At 42.5% G+C, this 20,202-nt stretch overlaps 1 protein-coding gene across 1 annotated transcript in view; it reads left to right on the forward strand.

The window, feature by feature from the left end:
* si:ch211-216l23.2 (uncharacterized protein LOC565061 homolog) overlaps positions 1–20,202 on the forward strand; it is an 80,428-nt gene that overhangs the window by 10,342 nt on the left and 49,884 nt on the right. The window contains exons 3-4 of the mRNA XM_056282734.1: positions 17,514–17,587; positions 18,244–18,376. Coding sequence (XP_056138709.1) covers positions 17,514–17,587; positions 18,244–18,376 — 207 coding nt within the window. The remainder of the gene's footprint in view (positions 1–17,513; positions 17,588–18,243; positions 18,377–20,202) is intronic.

Here is a 20,202-nt window from a genome sequence, read left to right on the forward strand (position 1 = left end):
TCTCCAGAACTGCTGTTGGGGGAGGCCATACTGTTGCACAAGCGCCGTGAATGATTTCATCGTACCACTTTCATCATATAAATCTCCTATAACCAATATTCCTTTTCCTGCCCATTGTGTCCAAATAAATGTTTTTTTGTCAATCTTCAACTTGGGATTCAACCAGATACTGGCTGCAAAATTGAGGTGGGGATTGAATTTGAGTCTAACTGAGATTTGTTTCCAAATCCACTGAGTGTTGACAACTATCGGATAGCTTCTGTAGGCAGTGCAGCGGTTATAAGATGGAGGGGAGGGAGAGCATCACAAAGTGTACTTTCGATGCCAAGCCGGGGGGGCGCGCTCGGGAGGTAAAGTCCAGTGGGCAAGATGCCTGAGACCAAATGCTTGGTAGTATAACAGTAAGTTTGGGATACCCAGCCCACCCTGGTCCACTGGCCTTTGTAGTTTTTTCAAATTAAGTCGGGGGCATTTACCATCCCAGAGGAATCTGCTACGTAGCTTGTCAAATTGTTTGAAATATTTAAGCGGGATTCTCACTGGGAGTGCTTGGAGAATGTAATTGAACTTCGGTGTACAGGTCATTTTCAAAACATTAGCTTTTCTCCATAGTGACAAGTAAAGAAGAGTCCATCTTTCAATGTCTGCACTAAATTGACTCAGTAGAGGTTCGATATTGACCTTCGCTAGATCATCTAATTTAGGGGGGAAAGTCACACCCAGGTATTTAATGCCATTGCTGGGCCAGGAGAATTTACCTCCCTGGAACAAGGTCTTGGGGCAGTAACGAGGTTAAGGGGAGGGATTCTGATTTTTGCCAATTAACTTTGTAACCTGATAAATGAGAGAATCTGTCTATAATTGTAAGCAGTGCAGGAAGGGAGCGCTCAGGGTCTGAGACTAGAACTAGGATGTCATCCGCATAAAGCATCAGCTTGTGTATTGATTGACCAATTTGTATCCCTGGGAATGCTGGTTCTAATCGAATGGCCGCCGCCAGTGGTTCCAGAGCAAGCGCAAATAGGCCCAGAGAGATGCCGTCGCCCTGCCAGGTCCCCCTACCTAGCTCAAACCAGGGTGAGATCAGGCCATTAGTTTGCACAGCAGCTTTGGGATGTGTGTACAGGAGTTGTAACCAGGTGATGAATGTATTCCTAAAACCAAATGACTCCAGGGTGAGGAATAGGTAAAGCCACTCAACCCTGTCGAACGCCTTTTCTGCATCCAGAGATATGGCCGCTGAGGGGGAGTTCGCATCACGAGTGGCCCACATAATGTCTTATCAGGCGTCTGATGTTGTCAGCATAGCTACATTTGGGGATAAAGCCCACCTGATCAGGGTGGATCAGGGTAGTGATGACTTTGTTGAGTCTGTTGGCTAGTAGTTTCAATAGCACCTTTTCATCATAGCCAAGCAATGAGATGGGGCTGTAGCTTTTACAATCTACTGGATCTTTACCATTTTTTAAAATTACAGTAATAACTGCTTCCATCAGCGAGGGGGGAAGGGAGCCATTTTGAAACGCCTCTGTGTACATATCTAATAGCATGGGGGCTAACTCCAGTGCATAGCACTTGTAGAATTCAGCTGTGAAGCCGTCAAGGCCAGGGGCTTTACCTGATGGTAGGCTTCTAATGACCTCTACTATCTCCTCAACAGTGATGGGCCCGTCTAATAACTCACGCTGCTCATCAGACAGAGTGGGGAAGTTCAGACTACCAAGGAAGGTTTGGATTTCCTCACTGTTCGCCTGCAATTCAGAGGTATACAGGCTGGTGTAAAATTGTCTAAACTCTGCATTGATATCTGAGGAGTCTGATAATAGGGTACCCCCCTGATCTCCAATCACTGTTATGGCGCTCATTGTCTCGTTCTGCTTTATGTATCTGGCCAGCATTCTCCCTGCTTTGTCTCCCTCTTCAAATTGTTTTTGCCTGGCTCTGAATAGGGCAAACTCTGCTTTCTCAGTGAGAATGGAGTTAAATTGATATTTAAGACGTGTAAGTGAGGTTAAATTAGTAGGCGTCATGTTTTGTATATAGGCGGTCTCAGCTGTCTCAATTTGTTTTTCTAATTCAATTTGTTTAGCCATATTCCGTTTTTTCTTAAAAGAGGCATGTTGAATGACATGTCCTCTTAGGAAGGCTTTCATGGCTTCCCATGCTGTTCCCATTGATGGGGATGTTAGTAGATTAGTTTCCTTATAGAGGTTTATTTGGGCTTTTAAGGATTCTCTGAAGCCAGCATCCAGAAGAAGGCTTGAATTCATCCTCCATCTTGGAGTCCTATTCAACTTGTTAAAGGGGGGAATGCTGACCATTACGTGAGCGTGGTCTGAAATGTGAATACTACCAATACTAGAGGATATTGGAGAGGATACAATGGAGTCTGAGATAAAGAGGTAATCAATCATAGAGAGTGTGCCATGAGGTGGGGAGTAGTATGTATATTCTCTGGAAGTTGGATTATGTAGGCGCCATACATCTACCAGGCCCAGATCCTTGCACATATCCTTCAATACACTCACTGACCTACGGGGTTGGGGCCTTGAAGGCTGACGATCCAAAACAGGATCCCACACCTGATTAAAATCTCCCCCCATGATGACTGGGTGGTCTCCCATCTCCCTCAATTTACACGCCAACCTACCAATAAAGGATGGGTCTTCAATGTTGGGCGCGTAGGCATTAGCTAGAATAACTGAGTGGCCCTGTATTTCAGCTAGAACTACTAAGATCCTCCCTGAATCATCTGTGGTCTCCTTAATGCATTTATATTGGAGATGCTTATTAATCAGTATAGCCACCCCCCTATTGCGGCTAGATCCACACGCTACAGACACATATCCCATCCACCCAGTACGTAGTTTTCTTGCCTCCTGATCTAGTAAATGCGTTTCCTGGAGAAACCCTACATCACAGTGTTTAGATTTCAGATAAGACAAAACTTTTTTCCTCTTAAACGGCGAATGTAGACCCTTAACATTTAGGCTCAAGTAGCACACTCCCTTATGTGACTGCATACTGCGCGTGTGCAATATGTTTTTTCATACCCCTATCTGCCTTAGTAGACTCACACAAAAAACAAGAACAACACATAGCGTGGGCATTCAAAGAAACAAACACATGAACAGCTGTGAGTTGTGTAAACTCTGCCATGCAGTAACACTGCTTAGCTCTAAAACAAAACAGAATGGTCCGCAACTCGTAGAAATACGCTGCTCTCAGACCAAACGGGCATGGCTTTCAACTATTGCAGATGATTGAACGACGTCAACGCTCATGAACTAAAGAGCAAAATGGTAGCCTAATTTAACACAATTAACCATGAGCAAACATGTTAATGTTACCAACACTACGCAAGTATGCAAAGCCTGTTTTCAACCTCGAGCAAAGTGCACTGACATAACAAAACTATTAGGCTGTCAGGCGAGTTAACATTATGCTCTGCCTGTAACCAACTCCTTCACACGCACTCATACACCCCCCCATGTGGTCAGACGATTGCCTTACAACATTTAAAGCTAAAATCAAAATTCACATCCAACAAATGGAGAACAGAAAACAATAGCCTAATACGGCTTTAGCCTAAGTGAAGAAATGAAAACTAAAGTATAGACTAATAAAATAAACCCTGACTTAGTCAGGTAAACACAGGCCAGCTCATTGTAAAGTAGAACAGACGTTTCAAATGAGCTTGGACGTTACCTGTACGTTACGTCTTTGGGCGATTGGCAATCCTGCCCAAGGCTTGATTTAGGGGAAAAACAGTTATGTTCTAATTTTAGCCTACTGGCTGCGCCATGTAGGCTATGGGCAGTGAGGAACGATGTTCAGAAGTCTATGGCCCATATGGATCAGTGGTCAAGTGTGTGGGCTCAAGTTAAGTCAGTCACAGGGTCTTGATGTACTCTAGGGCTTTTCTCGGGTCCTCGAACTCATGTCGCTGTCCTCCCTGACCCTTAGGGTTGATGACCAACACTGCTGGAAAACGCAGGGAAAATGCAACTCGGTGTTCATGGAGCATCTCCTTGCATTGCTTGAATTGTCTGCGTTTGTCATTCACCGCCTTTGCGTAGTCAGGGAAGATCATGATGCGATGCCCTCTCCATTCCAGTTTACCCTTGTTTCGGCTTGCTTGCATGATCCACTCACGGTCCTGAAAGCGCAGGAACCTAGCCACAATGGCCCTTGGTGGTTGGTCGTCTGTTCTCCGTGGGGCTAGTGTGCGATGGGCTCTGTCCAGTTCCAAACCTTTGGGAAAGTCCAGACCCAAGATATCCGGGATCACCTCGGTTAGAAATGAGAGAGCCCCTTTATCCTCACAGGACTTGGGAAAGCCTACGAACACAAAGTTGTTGTGGTGGCCTCGGGAGTCTAGATCCTCCACCCGCAGCCGGAGTTGCTCAAGTTCGGCCCGGGTGGCAGGCAGGTCCTTTTTCAGGGCCTTTTCACTATCCTCCAGGAAGCCTAGCCAACCTTCGACGTCGGACATGAGTGTATTAATGGCAGTGAGTTTGGACTCCATGGAGGTGATGGTTCGTTGGATTTCATCAAGCTTGTTGTTGTGCCCAGTGGACATGTTTGTCAGGAGGGTGTATATATTCTTTATCAGTGGCCACGTTGCTAGCAGTAGGCTTGTTGTCTGTGATGTTAGCAGTTACGTCAGCCAACCCACCACGCTTGTCGCTGCTAGGTCGATCAGGAGAGTCTGCTCTTTTTGACGTTGCGTTCTTTCCTTGGTGTTTCTTTTCTTTTCCCGACATTTCTTTGGTTGTAACTTTGTTTTAGCTCAGCAAAAGTTAACTATGGTGTCGTTCAACTATAATTTAAAACTTATTTTAAAAGCCACGCTGGTCGGAGACGGTCTTCAAGCAGCCATTCTCAAACTCCGCGTCACGTGACTGGCACAACTTTTTTTTTTACATTTACTGCAACTGAATATTGGCCCCAAATGTCAGCTATCGGCCTCCATAACTACGTTCTCTCAACCGCAGAACATCCGTCTGGTTCTGCTGATGCAGGCGTAATCGATGTCGGTTTTTAATGCAGTGCTGCCTGAGGAATCGAAGGTCACGGGCATTCAATGTTGGTTTTCGGCCTTGCCGCTTATGTACAGAGATTTCTCTGGATTCTCTGAATCTTTTGATGATATTATGGACTGTAGATGATGAAATCCCTAAATTCCTTGCAATTGTACATTGAGAAACGTTCTTAAACTGTTGGGACTATTTGCTCACGCAGTTGTTCACAAAGTGGGGAACCTCACCCCATCCTTGCTTGTGAACGACTGAGCCTTTCGGGGATGCTCCTTTTATACCCAATCATGACACTCACCTGTTTCCAATTAACCTGTTCACCTGCGGAATGTTCCAAACAGGTGTTTTTTGAGCATTTCTCAACTTTCCCAGTCTTTTGTTGCCCCTGTCCCAGCTTCTTTGGAACATGTTGCAGGCATCAAATTCAAAATGAGTGAATATTTGCAAATCAATAAAGTTTATCAGTTTGAACATTAAATGTCTTGTCTTTGTAGTGTATTCAATTGAATATAGGTCGAAAAGGATTTGAATACTTGGATTATTGAGTATGCATAAAGTCATTGTTAGTTTTAGCTTAGTTTTAGTCGATAAAAACTAAAGTAGTTTTAATCAACAAAGTAGTTTTAATCAACAAACAGTTTTAGTCGACTGAAATTCCCTGGAATTTTCTCATGGAATTAATAGTGACGTAAGTATCCAGCAGTACAGTTATGTGGTAGACCTCTGGACTTGTGATTGGGAGGTTGTGGGTTGTTCCACACAGAGGTGATAGTCCCTCACACAGACATCACATTATAAACCACCTCGCTGTGTATCCCAGGCCATAAAACAAAACGCAGTGTATAAGCAGTGTGAAATGAAAATTGGTAGAAAAAAACAACTAAACTGAAGAGGCATTTGCGGGTGTGCCATCCTGAAATTCATGCTAACGTAAGCAGAGCTGGGTTAATGCTCTGCATTTTGATGATTGCTGTGTTTTGTTTTTTGCAATGATTTTTCCATTCCACATGGCTTTCATTGCAGTTTGTTTTCCTTGGGGTCATATGCAATGTTTGTCCATATATAATTTCTCCTCTTTGTCCCAAAACTATCTGTGGTGGCAAGGACATTAAATGCAAACTTTTGTTTCTGGCTTCATAGCATGAGCATTGTGTTATTTTTGGCTATAACATTATCCAATCATCTGCAAGTACCCACCTTGCAAGTTCTTGCAAAAGGTATTACCAAATTCTTTTAGGTAATCCCTTTGGTTTTTTTTAAAGGAAAAATGTTGCTGATGACTTTTTTTTTGGGCAGTTTTTGTCAAGAAAATTAAGGCTGAATCTTGTTACATTGTTGGCTTTGAAACACGTCACTACTTTTTTCTTATCAAATTAACTTGAGTAATCAATAATTTGATAAGAAAATAGTAATTTGTGACCGTCTTAGTATAAACAAATCTTCTTCTTTTGGCTGCTCCTGTTAGGGGTTGCCAGCGTGGATCAAACATTTCCATCTCTTCCTGTCATCTGCATCTTCCTCTGTCACACCAACCCATCTGCTAGTGTTGTAGTACTTGAGCTCGGTCTTGGTTTCGAGACCGATCTCAAGACCATTTTTTGAGAGTCTCATCTCGGAATCGACTGCATTTTTACTCAGTTTTGTGTTGGTCTCAGACAAAGAGGACTTGGGCTTTTATTTCAAGATCAGTCAAGACCACAACAAGCTGTGGCTGTCTGGGAGGAGATATCCGCAAAATCTTTTGTTATACATTTTGGCTACCTAAACCACAAAGAGTTCATCTGCAAAACGGCATCCAAAAGGAAATACACAGCAATATGTAAATTCTGCAATGCAACGCTTACTGAGATGGCTGGGACCACATCAAACTTTTATCGGCACTTAGAAAGAAAGCATAAAGAAAGGTAAGCTAAGTTTAAGTAACGCTAGCAAAGCTAATGTTGGTGATCTGCCTCTGTACCAAAACTCATCAGAACTCTCTTAGCCCCTTACCCAAAAGCCACTTTTCCACCAGCGGAACTACCCGAACTTTTTAGGGGGCCAGCAGCTTTGCTCGTGTTTCCACTTGAGGAACTACCCCTGACCGGCACTCTTAATGGGACTTTTACTGGAACGTCTGTAGTCGCTGCTCTGGGGTAGGTACTTCTGAGCGGCCCTGAAAACCTGCTGGGCGGGGCTCGACGGTGATTGGTTGAACAGAAGTAACAAGCTGGTCGGACGCAACCAGCCTACTACTTCGGTTTCAACAAGCGCCATTTTTATAAGCCAGCAACCAAGCTGTGTGGTAGCAAGCACAACACTAGAGAATTTTGATCAAGCGTAATGGAGAAATCAGCTGAAAAATGTACAGACAAGGAGATGCAGGCTTTTTTGGCTTACTACACCACCGACGAGGTTCAGAGGGGGTCTTATGAGCCTGGTGGTTCCTACATCGCTATGGAAACACGACACTTAAGAGGGCCGATTACGGGGTAGTTCCACTTGTAGTTCACGCCAGCCTGGGAGTTCGTGTAGTTCTTCTTATGGAAAATGGCCTCCGAGGTTTAGCGAATATTAGCTATACATATTAGCTACCTATGTATTACTGTATGTTTCAGGGCGCTAGTTTGAGTTGCTTGCCAGCTATATGCCACCTAACTAGGTGCGCAAGCTACCTAATTTAGTTAACATATATTGAGGGATGTAGCTAATGCAGTGTTACCTTTGTGAGAGATTGCGGGGACAGGGCACGTTGTGACAAATTGTTGTTCTCAAGTTACATTTTTGCTTGTGATAAACAATGACGAGACAGGCCACATAAAGTTATGCAACTACTGTATATAAAGTTACGTTACATCAACGTTGGCTAATGTCAGTTGCATATTGCTCCCGACATAAACGCTACACGCCGCCTGTTTATAACTGTTTACCTAGTCAAACCCTAGTACTTGTGTGCGTTTGAGTGTTGTGAACTTCTCTCTCTCCGGGTCGCTGAATCACTCGATCTTTCCCACACTGGGTGTTAGATACTTAAAAGAAAAATACCCATCTACCCCCTTTCCGTGGAAGTTTAATCACCTTAAATATGATTATTTCAGTGTTACGGTAAGAAACTGGTTTGGCCATATCATACCTTATCAATCATATCCTTGGGGTATGATTATTATTATTATTATTATGATGAAGATTTCCATCACATCTGCAAAGTGAAGCAGACGGATCACTAGGGCCCGAGGTCGGCCACCTTCATCGGGATGCCACTGGAGTGTACGGTGAGCCTGCTCTAATCTCAATTGAGCCCCCAGTCTGTAGACCAGGGGTCTCCAACCTTTTTTCCTCTGAGAGCTACTTTTACAAAATGAAAATGGCCGAGAGCCACTCGTGTTTTGTAACATTTATTCTCATAGCTTATTTCAACCCAAACAAACTGAATAAGCTTGTTTTGCCTGGACATTCACAAATTTTGGTTTCCACAACTCACATTTTGTATTAAAACATCAGAAAAAGTATTTAATTCACCTGCATGTGCGTTTTGTATTTCTGCGTGCATTTCTTTCTAGTCCATCTCACACTATTAAATTAAAATATGAATGTTGTCAAAACAAAACGCAATTAGAAATACACAGATATTATTTCTTACTCACTTGTCATTTTGTTATATCTGTCCACATGTCACATTCAGTCTTTTGTAGTTAGTGAGATGACTGGCACTGCATGGAGTCAACAAGAGAGGTGTATGCTGGAGTGTATCCACTCAGGTTCACTCTTATGGAGTCATTTAAATGTTCATCTCTCAGTCTTGTTCTGAACTTTGATTTCATGACATTCATGTCAGAAAAGGCCGACTCACAGAGGTATGTAGACCCAAACAAAGCAGACATTTTCAGAGCTGCTTCAGAGCTCCAGGAATGCTGAGAATGCTGTTGAGCCTTTACCTGCACATTATTTTGAAGGTTTATTACCTCAATTTCCATTTCTACAAGATCAACACAGAAAAGTTCAGCAATCTGTGCTGAAATCTCACGTATGTCCACATCCATGAAGGGGTTGGCCATAAATGTCACACAGGGCTCAAGTTTCTCAAAGTCACTGAATCTGTCTGCAAACTTCTGTCCAAGCCTTGACGAGGTCACAATACTTGGAAACATTTAAAGCGCTGGCTGCACCTGTGTGACTTTCCAACATCTTTGAGACACAGGGGAAGTGCTGAAACCTTTTGTTTTTCACTTGCTGAATGTACAATGACAGTTTTGCACTGAACACATTGACAGCACTGATCATATCCGATATGTTTTTTATCTTTGCCTTGTAACTGTAGGTTCAGGTCATTAATTTTCTCAGTTACGTCTGTCAGGAAAGCAAGATCAAGTAGCCACTCTGCATCAGATAATAGGGTGGTATCCTCCTCCCTCGTTTCCATAAATGCCTTGATTTCACCCAGTAAGGAAAGAAAGCGCTGTTGTATCTTACCCCGACTTAGCCATCTGACTTCAGTGTGGAGGAGAAGATCCTCATACTTCGCAGAGCATTCCTCCAGGAACACTTGAAGCTCCGATGTTGCTTAGCCTTTGCTCGAATGGAGCTGATGATCTTAACAACAGGCGCCATCACATGGTCAAATTTCATAACTTTTGCGCATATAGCCTGTTGGTGAATGATGCAGTGATAGTTCAGAAACTTTGGAAAGTCCAGGTCCGCTGTGCAGTGCGCAATAAATCCCAAGTGATGACCTGTCATAGTAGGGGCTCCATCAGTTGTTACAGACACCAGGTTTTCAATAGGGATATTTTTTTCTACAAAAGTAGTCCTTCACTGCATTGTAAATATCAACTCCCCTGGTTGTGGTTTTCAGTGGAAGTAAGGTCAAAAACTCTTCTTTGGTGGAAAAGTCATTAAACACCATCCGAATGAAAACGGCTAGCTGGGCTGTATCACTGGAGTCGACAGACTCATTATAATGAATTGAAAACCATTTGCACCTGTTCATGTCCGAGTCCAGCTGTTTTACCACATCCACAGACAGCGCAGACAGTCTCCTTGCCACAGTATTAGCACCAAGTTGTACATCGGCAATAGCAGACAAAATTTCTGTCTCACTTTTATGATCCCTGAATAACGTTTCAGCCACCGCAGTCGTAGCCTCCTTTAACAATCCCGCCATCGGTGAAGGGCTTTTTGTGCTTCGTTAAGATGTGCGCCATTTTAAACGAAGCCTCTGTTGCTGCAATGGCCTTCTTCATTGGTCTTGTGAACAGAGACTGTTGTCTTTGAAGCGTAGTTTTCAGTTCCTTTATCTTCTCTTTTCGTAGACTGCTACCTGCAGGAAAGTCCCGTGAAAAATTGCTGTGGACTTTGGTGAAATGGTGCTCCACGTTACATCTTTTACCGACTGACACGCTAGCTCCGCAGATCAGACACACACACTTGTCATTTACATTCATGAAACAAAAGTTTCCCAGTCTTCTTGAAAATGGTATGTCTTTAGCCTCTTATTGGTATGGGCAGCTGCCGCGGTCACGGTTGCTGTCCGTCTCACATCACCACTGACTCATCAAGCTTGACAGCAGCGCAACTGTTTGATTGACAACTACTTGGCAAGTAATCATTTTGTATAAGGAGGGGGCGGGACACCAGTGAATTTGATTGGATATAAATGTAAGCAGGTTTTCCAAGTGACCAAACAAATTTGACTCATCAAGTTTTCAAATTTATGAATGATTCATTAACCCTTTGGCAAGCTACTTTGAAAGCTACCGGTAGCTCGCAAGCAACATGTTGGAGACCCCTGCTCTAGACCTAGTATTTTCGGCAGCCATTCTTGTAGGAAGGCGATTGCGTTTTTCCCCTCAACTCTTTCTGGAAAGCCAACCAGTCTTAGATTTTGCCTTCTCTCCCTGTTTTCCAAATCATCAAGCTTTTCTTTTAGATTGTTAATTTCTCCCTCTGTCCTTTTTTTTGTAGTCATCGAGATCTTGGAGTACGAAGTTGATGCTTTCCATGTAGCTATCCTGCTTGTCTTCGATCTCTTTAACACGTTGCCCCAGTGCACGGTGTTAAGTTTGTTAAGTTAACTTTTGTTGGTGCCTATAATACAGTTAATACGGTAGCCTGTTTTGTTAGTCACTTCTACTGCAGTCTTTACAGTAACCCTCATGTTATGAGGAAGGCGTGCTTGCTAGTGAAAGGCATTTGTTGAAATGTTCGGTAGGCTGTGGCCACTTGCTGTTGAGAGCGCAAATAAAGCTCAGTTAAATAAGTACAGTTGTCTTATTTGAAACTAACAATTGGTAGCAGAGGATGGCTGCCTCGAATGACTTCAGACAGCCTCCTGGATTTGATGAAAAGAAGCCGTATGAAAACTGGAAAAATGAAGTGAAAATATGGAGACGGGTGATGAACTTGGAGAAGAAAAAGCAAGCGTTGGCTGTGGCTCTATCGTTGACAGGTAGAGCGAGGGAGACTGCTTTAGGAATAAATATGGATGATCTAAATAAGGATGATGGAATGACCATTTTGATTGGGGAACTTGACAAGGTTTTTTGAGAGAAGAGAAGGACCGGGCCTATGAAGCCTATTCCTCGAATATCGAGGGAAAATGGCATCTTGATGGTGGACTTTATTGTTGATTATGAACAGAAATACAACAGGATCCGTAAATTTGAGATGCTGTCCCACCCATGCACTCATGGGTGCATGAGTGCATGGGTGGGACAGCACATAAAAGCATTACATGCAGCAAGGAAAGCTTTCACAGAGGCAGAGTGCTCACAGAGAATCGGAAGAGCTCTACGAAAGCAACTTCGTCCAACAGATGAGAAGTATGAAACTGGGGACAAGGTGTTCTACAAAAGGACAGACTAAGGTCCTAAGGTAGACAATCTTCAGGTTAATCCACTGGATAGTGTAGAACTATGCTCTGATATGCAGGAAAATGATGTATTAGTCACAGATGGTGTTTCATTTGATAAGGCTAAACTAGATGAAATCAGTAGCTGGAAGAATAATGGGGTGTTTGAGGAGGTAAAAGATATGGGTCAAAGGCATTTGTCCACTAGATGGGTGTGTACACTGAAAGAAACCCCTGATGGTATAATACCCAAGGTGCGTCTTGTGGCTAGGGGTTTTGAAGAATTCAACACTAAAGATCTACAGAAGGACTCCCCTACATGCTCATCAAAGTCCCTCAGACTACTCATGTCAGTTTATGTCAGAAAAAGTGGACATTAAACTCTATGGACATCAAGTCAGCTTTTCTTCAGGGAATGGAGCTGTCTCGGGACATCCACGTTCACCCACCTCCTGAGGCTAAAAGTGAGGGAACATTGTGGAAGCTCAAAAAATGTGTCTATGGACTCACTGATGCATCACTCTACTGGTATAACAGAGTCAAAGCAACGATGCTAAAAAAAGGGACCACAATGTCACAAGTTGATTCTGCTGTTTTTTACTGGGTTGATGAATATTGTAATGTGACTGGTGTCCTTGTCTGTCATGTGAATGATTTTATCTGGGGTGGCTCTCTCAAATTTGCCACGACAATCATTCCCCATCTCAAAACAGTTTTCCAAGTGGGACGTGAAGAACAGGACAACTTTTGCTATGTGGGGATGGAACTAGCCACAGTAGATGGAGAAGTGCACATACAACAAGAGATCTACATAAAGAATCTTCAGCCCATTCTCATAGACTCATCAAGAGCATTGGAGCGTGATGCTCTTCTCACAGAGTGTGAGACTGACAAACTAAGGTCAAAGATAGGACAACTCCTATAGGTGGCTAGACAGAGTAGGCCAGATATCATGTTTGATACATACGCCCTTGCAGCCAATCTAAAACATGCTACTGTACAGACCATGCATGAAGCAAATAAGGTAGTAGGAAAACTGAAATCAGAACGTGTCACCCTAAAGTTTCAGAACTTAGGAAATGAGGACTCTTTGAAGTTTGTTGTTTTCAGTGACTTCCATGGGAAACCTCCCAGATGGGGGAACACAAGGAGGACATCTCATTGTGCTGATGGGCGAGGAAGGAAGATTCTCGCCAATCTGCTGGCAATCAAAAAGGATCAGAAGAGTGGTTCGGAGCACGCTGGCAGGAGAGACACTTGCCCTTGCTGATGGTATTGATAATGCCATATTTCTGTCCTCCCTCTACTCCAGTGTTTCTCAACCCAGTCCTCAAGGAACCCCTATCCTGCAGATTTTCATTGTAACCCTGCATAGGTAGCCCTGCTTGTACTTACTCAACCAATCATCTTGCAGCACTTAATTATGGAAGGTGTGCAACATCTGACAAAATTCATTGCTGATTGGTTTAATAACTACAAACAGGTACCTATTCAGGGTTGCAAAGAAAATATGCAGGATAGGGGTTCCTTGAGGACGGGGTTGAGAAACACTGCTCTACTCTGAACTTGCCACCGGAAAGGTCCAACAGCACACCCTACCTGTGATGTGTGTAACAGACAACTACTCCCTTGTGGATGCCATCAAGTCCACTAAGTCAGTGACTGAGAAACGACTGAGACTAGAAGTAAGTGGCATCAAAGAACTTATCCAGAAGAAAAGGATTCATCGTATTCTGTGGTCAGCTACAAAGGAACAGCTGGCAGACTGTCTGACCAAAAAGGGAGCCTCTTCCCTGGTATTGCTTAAGGCACTGAATAATGGACAATGGAAGCTAGATGACCGAGTCTGACTGTTGATAGCTAAGCATTTGTTTTGTTTTCCTGACATATTATCCTTGCAGTTTTTGTTTTTAAAAAAGAGGGGAGATTGTTAAGTTTGTTAAGTTAATGTTTGTTGGTGCCTATAATACAGTTCATACGGTAGCCTGTTTTGTTAGTCACTTCTACTGCAGTCTTTATGGTAACCCTCCTGTTATGAGAAAGGCGCGCTGCTAGTGAAAGGCATTTGTTGAAATGTTCGGTAGGCTGTGGCCACTTGCTGTTGAGAGCGCAAATAAAGCTAATTTAAATAAGTACAGTTGTCTTATTTGAAACTAACACGGTTTTCGCTGATAAGTGTTTCCACCGACTCAGATATAACATTCAACTTGTGGTCCAACAAGGTTTGAATTTTGTTAATCGCTTTGTCCATTTCCTCAAGAAACCATGTCGGTGGCACTTTGGTATTAGCTTTGGTTGAGCTAATGCTAGTGCTAGCCATGGTCAGAGTTTTGTCTTTCTGCTTTTGTCTTCCTTCCGCTTCAGCTTTTTTCGGGGACATATCCAATATAATGGTGTTGAATTGTGGTAAAAGCCAGCAGTAGTTGTTTCGGTACTTGCGTAGCACAGAAATGGGTTAAAATAAAGGAATTGGAATAGGAGCTGGTTTCACTGCATCTATCCTCTACGCCATCTTTAAATGCCCCCATGGTTTGCATGTTCCGCATTTTATTGTACATGTGTCATGCAGTGTGGGACTCGCATTAGTCTAGTCCTGGTCTTGACTCGGTCTCACCCTGCCTTGGTCTTGGTTTTGACTCGGTCTCAACCCCTCAAAGTCTTGGTCTTGACTTGGTCTTGCCCTGACTTGGGCTCGTTTAGGTGGTCTTGACTACAACACTGCCACCTGCATATCCTCCCTCACATTGATAAACCTCCTCTTTGGCCTTCCTCTTTCCTCTTGCCTGGCAGTTCTATCTTCAGCATCCTTCACCCAATACACCCAGCATCTCCTCCACACATTATTTATTCTTTATTTCAGATCCCCATTAATCACTGCCTCAGCAGCGACTATTCTTCCTGGGGTCTAACAGTACAATAGTTAATTTAAAAGTCAACAAGCAAAAACAGAACATATATCAATGTAACAGCAATAACCAGAAACATCACACAAAACTAAACTTATCAAATGTCCAGACATGTCCAAACCATCTCAATCTCACCTCTCTTGCTTTGTCTCCAAACCATCCAACCTGAGCTGTCCCTCTAATATACTCTTTATTGACATAGAATGGAAAGCCTTTATTGTCATGGTACAGAATACAGTGAAATTAGGAGCACTACTCCTGGTCAGTGTGCTAGAAGACACAGGGAAATGAAACGAAATAAAACAACCTCAGCAAAGCAATCAACCACAGCCAACAACACGTTCTAAAATAAGTAAATACAGTGTGATTTTGCTCAAGAATAGGTGTACTTATTGCACTGTAGTAACTGTAATTTCACTAGTATAATGTAATTATTCACTAGAATGTAATTTCACTAAGTTATTACTGACAGGTATGCATCACTTTATTAATACTACAAAGTAAAATAACGTGTTTTCCCTGCAGGATGGGAGAACACACAGAATCAACGGAACTCTATTGTGCGGGCATGAATGGTCAGAAAGTTTGTGGGTGCAGGCAGGAGTGGACACACACATTACGGGAGCGGGCAGGAATGTAACACATACATTTAGGGTGTGGGAGGTAATGGTCAGAAATCCAGCAGGAGCGGGCGGGAATATGATTAAACAGTCCCACACAAGGCTCTCTCTATTCCATACCCCTTCTTTAAAACTTGCTAGAAACAGATGAATGTTTGAGTCTGTATTAATTTCTTGATTATTTTAATCTTATGTAATGCTCAACAGGTTACTGTTTGTTTTTGTTTTTTTAAGTAAAAGAAAAATCTAGTGTTTAGTGATTGATATAGTCATTAGTGTACCCCGCTAGGTATTCGAATACGTCATCTTACTTTATTTAGGTATCTATCCATATTCTGATTTTTGGCTGGACTAGCCAGCAGGGCAGCCCTACAGTCTTGAATGCCAGTCAGTGATCATGTTAGTGACTGGTATCCCTTTTCCACCAACATGGAATGGGTTCCGTTCCATTTCGCACAACCAATTTTGACCTGTTCAGAGCATTTCAACCAAGAATAAATTTGTTTGGAACCCAAAAAGTTGATCCCAGCTGGAACCAAAAAATAGTAGGACCTGAAGTGGGAACTGTGCAGATATCTGTGGGCGTGTCATATTCTAGGTTGGAAAGAGGGGTGGAGAAGGCAACAATGGAGGAAAGTCATGAGAAATAATTGGAAAAAAAGAGCATACAGTGGTCTGCCAACGAAACCCAATGCTTGTTTACGATTTGGTCATGACCATTCCTCTTGCACGTAATAGTCTTCTACGTCTTGTCATTAATAGTTGGTCCATGTTTGTTTTTTGGATAAAAACAAGTATCTGTAATGACAGAACAAAAGCTCACAGGTAATCAATGCGATCTTCCATCTTGCTATTATTGTTTACTTCCATTGTATATTGTGCAACACCTTCTGTTGATGACACATCCACAATTACAATGGTTCTGTTCAAAACTGTTGGAAACGTGGGCTAGTTTGTCTGTGAATGTTCTCATTCATCCAGGTCACAGTTATCCAAAGGATTTGAATCAAGTGCAACTGGACTTGGTTAAGTCCAGTTGCACTTGATTCAATTTCTTTGGGTGGGCTAGTTTGCTAGATAGTACCAAGGTTCCAAGAATCTTGAACAAAACTGGTTCAAGAACCAAAGCTAATTTGGTGGAAAAGGGGTGTGGGCTAACAAGCTACATGATTGGGCTGCTGAATCAGGTGACCAACAACTGAAGTTACATGATAGGTCGGCCGACCAACGATGTCACTGGTAAACAAGGAAGTGAGAGTTTCCCTTTTGGCCGTTGCTCTTTCAAAATGAATCGACACAGCGGTTCCAGCTCATTCCACATTTATCACATGCCAGTGAATGGATTATATTGCTGCTTGTGGATACTACTGAAATGCTAAGAGCGGAATATTTAACAAAAAATATTACTGGGACCACTACAGAAAATGGTAGATGAACATTTAGTATCCAGTAATTCACATTATAGACACTACCACTGACTATCCCTGATTAGCCCTGTAACAAATAACAAATTGGCCACTACGTCATACATTAACCATACGTAGTCCAGCCATATACTAGGTTTACCCAGTCTTGTTACTTCCTTAAACTGAAGCTGGCTGAGCAAGTGCTCCATATTACTCTTGCTGTGGACCTTGGGTGTTAGAAAATCTTTTTTTGAACCCTGACACCTAGTTAAGAAATATTGGGAGTTAAAGTATGTAGATCTAGCCTCAAATGTATCTTGCCTCAGTAACTTTGTGATATGTATGCCTTCTCAAGCAGAGGTGGTTTAGGATCTGATGAAGTGGCAGCAAAATGCATAGTGGGGCCAGCAGCAGCCATTGTTGTCAAAAATGTAATTTGGCAAACTAAGTTTCCATACTATTTCAGCAGAAAATCAGCGCAAGGCAAACTAAAAGCATCTGAGAGATGCAAGGTGTGCAGAAGTTAATATTTAGTGAAATTCTTCATGCATTCTCTGGAAAAAGTACACATAAAAGATTGATCTGGGAATTTTGAGAATTGATATCGGATCATTTGAATAAAGATGGCAATGAATTGGAAAATCTATTTTTACCTGGCACCAGTAACTACATTGATGGTAATTTAAGAAAATGCTCATTTAATTCTGTTATTTCAGTTATGAAGAGCTAGATCAACAACACAACTTCAGTGGTAACCAGCAGTATGAAGGGTTCCAGCATCAACAAAATGGTGAGGTTTCCTTGTCTCAATTTACTGTAAATTGACAAAAAGGATTTGTATCATTTTAAACACAGAAGTCAATTTGAGAGTGCAAACTGGCTTAACCAAAAATAACATGCCTATTAATGAAACTGTTCATACATATTTTTTAATTTCATTTATTTTATAGTAGATTTAACAAGCACAAAGGACTGCTTCATGTTTTGAAATTTCTGATGTCTTAGGAAATCTAGAGTGATCATATTCCTATTCTGTTTTGTTATTTGAACAATACTACTTAAAAGGCCATGAAAGCGTTTGGCCTCTGGCCTATAATTTCAGGATGGCAATGTTAAATATTTTATGGTGTGACGAGCACTGTTTATTACTGTTATCATCCAGTGATAGTTCGATTTTTGTAAAAAGATTTGAGAATCAAGCAGTTTGTGTTAAATTGGAAATAGAAACTAAAAATACTCAAATTTTATTTAAACTGTTGCCAATTTGCAACATCACGGATGTGAGGATTGGCACTCACTGAATTCAACTTCTGCTTTGTGGGTTAAGACCATATAATGGTACATGGTAGAGCTTGTCAAGATTTTTCACTTAAATACACACCATTCTAGACGAGAGTTTATTCTTTGTTCTGCTTTGTTTCCGTCCATTTTTCCCATCTTCACCAGCTTCAAAAGCCAAGACTGAGGGCTACAGCCCAGCGGACAGACGCAAGTCTCTGTACCAGAAGTTCTACAGACAGGTACAGGAGGAGAAGAAGCCTGCCAACTGTGTAGTGCTCTCTGTCACTAACCAGTGCATGTGAGTATTTCCAAAGATATGAATAAAGAAAAATGTATGCCCACATCAAGAGGTGTGTGTAAGACAGAGAATTAGAGATGTGTTTTTTCCTCAGGTTTATTGGATTACATTGGACTGAGGTTCTTCAGGTACTCCTACATGGTAGTACTTGTGTTATGAAAGGAGATAACTTCTACCATTGTCCATGTCATTACAAGTATTGGTCAAGGTTTAACCATAGGCCACCTACTATTATCATGTGACATACTCGTATATTCAAGATAATCCCTAGTATGACTGCGTGCTTTCTTGTTATAGAAAACAGTTGAGCACACCACGTAAGTGGAGTGGCTTCCCATTCTATTGTAGGACCAAAAATGATCCCGTGTAATCCTATCACTCTAGTTATCCTTGCTGATAGACTGTATACGCTCTGAGCTAAAGTGGCCTCTGCCCACCCCTCAAAACGACAACTGCTGAGATCTGCTCACTTCTTTGTCTTGGAAGTTGATTTATGACAGTTATTAAAGTGATTTGTTTTCTTAATTCTCTGGAAATGTTCTTGTTATGGCTTCTCCCGTTAGGGGTCGCCACAGTGGATCGTCCATTTCCATCTCTTCCTGTCCTCTGGATCTTCCTCTGTGGTGAGGGAGGACATGCAGGTGCATGTCCTCCCTCACCACATCCATAAACCTCCTCTTTGGCCTTCCTCATTTCCTCTTGCCTGGCAGCTTCAACTTCAGCATACTTCTCCTAATATGTCCAGCATTTCTCCTCCACATACGTATGTCCAAACCATCTCAATCTCACCTCTCTTGTTTTGTATCCAAACCATCCAGCCTGAGCTGTCCCTCTGATATGCTCATTCCTAATCCTGTCCATCTTTGTCACTCCCAACGAAAATCTGAGCATTTTCAACTCTGCCACTTCCAGCTCCGCCTCCTGTCTTTTCGTCAGTGCTGCCATCTCCAAACCATACCAACATAGCTGGTCTCACTACCATCTTGTAAACCTTCCCTTTCACTCTATCTGGTACTCTTCTGTCGCAAATCACTACTGACACTATTCTCCGCCCACTTCACCCTGCCTGCACTCTCTTCTTCACCTCTCTTCCACACTCCCCATTACTTTGAACAGTTGACCTCAAGTATTTAAACCCATCCACCTTCGCCACCTCTACTTGCATCCTCACTTTTCCACTCTCCTCCTTCTCATTCACGCATATGTATTCTGTCTTGCTCCTACTGACTTTCATTCCTCTTCTTTCCAGTGCATACCTCCACGTCTAGGCACTTCTCAACCTGCTCGCTACTTTCACTACAGATCACAATGTCATACGTGAACATCATAGTCCATGGAGACTCCTGTCTGATCTCATCCATCAGCTTGTCCATCACCATTACAAACAAGAAAGAGCTCAGAGCCGATCCTTGATGTAATCCCAACTCCACATTGAACCATCCGTCATTACTACCGCACACCATACCACCATCACACTGCCCTCATATCCTGCACCACTTTTCCCTACTTCTGTGCAACTCCCGACTTCCTCATACAATACCACACCCCTCTCGGTACCGTCGTATGCTTTCACTAAATCCACAAAGACACAATGTAACGCCATCTGACCTTTTCTATACTTCGCCATCAACACTCTCAAAGCAGAAATCGCATCTGTAGTGGTCTTTCCTGGCATGAAACCATGCTGCTTCTCACTAGTAATCACCTCTCCTCTTAACCTAGCTTCTACTACTTTTTCCCATAACGTCATGCTGTGGCTGATCACCTTTATACCTCTGTAGTTAAACCTCTGCACATCACCCTTATTCTTGAAAATCGGTACCAGC

This window comes from Lampris incognitus, chromosome 6 (genome assembly GCF_029633865.1).
Source record: "Lampris incognitus isolate fLamInc1 chromosome 6, fLamInc1.hap2, whole genome shotgun sequence".
NCBI lineage: Eukaryota > Metazoa > Chordata > Actinopteri > Lampriformes > Lampridae > Lampris > Lampris incognitus.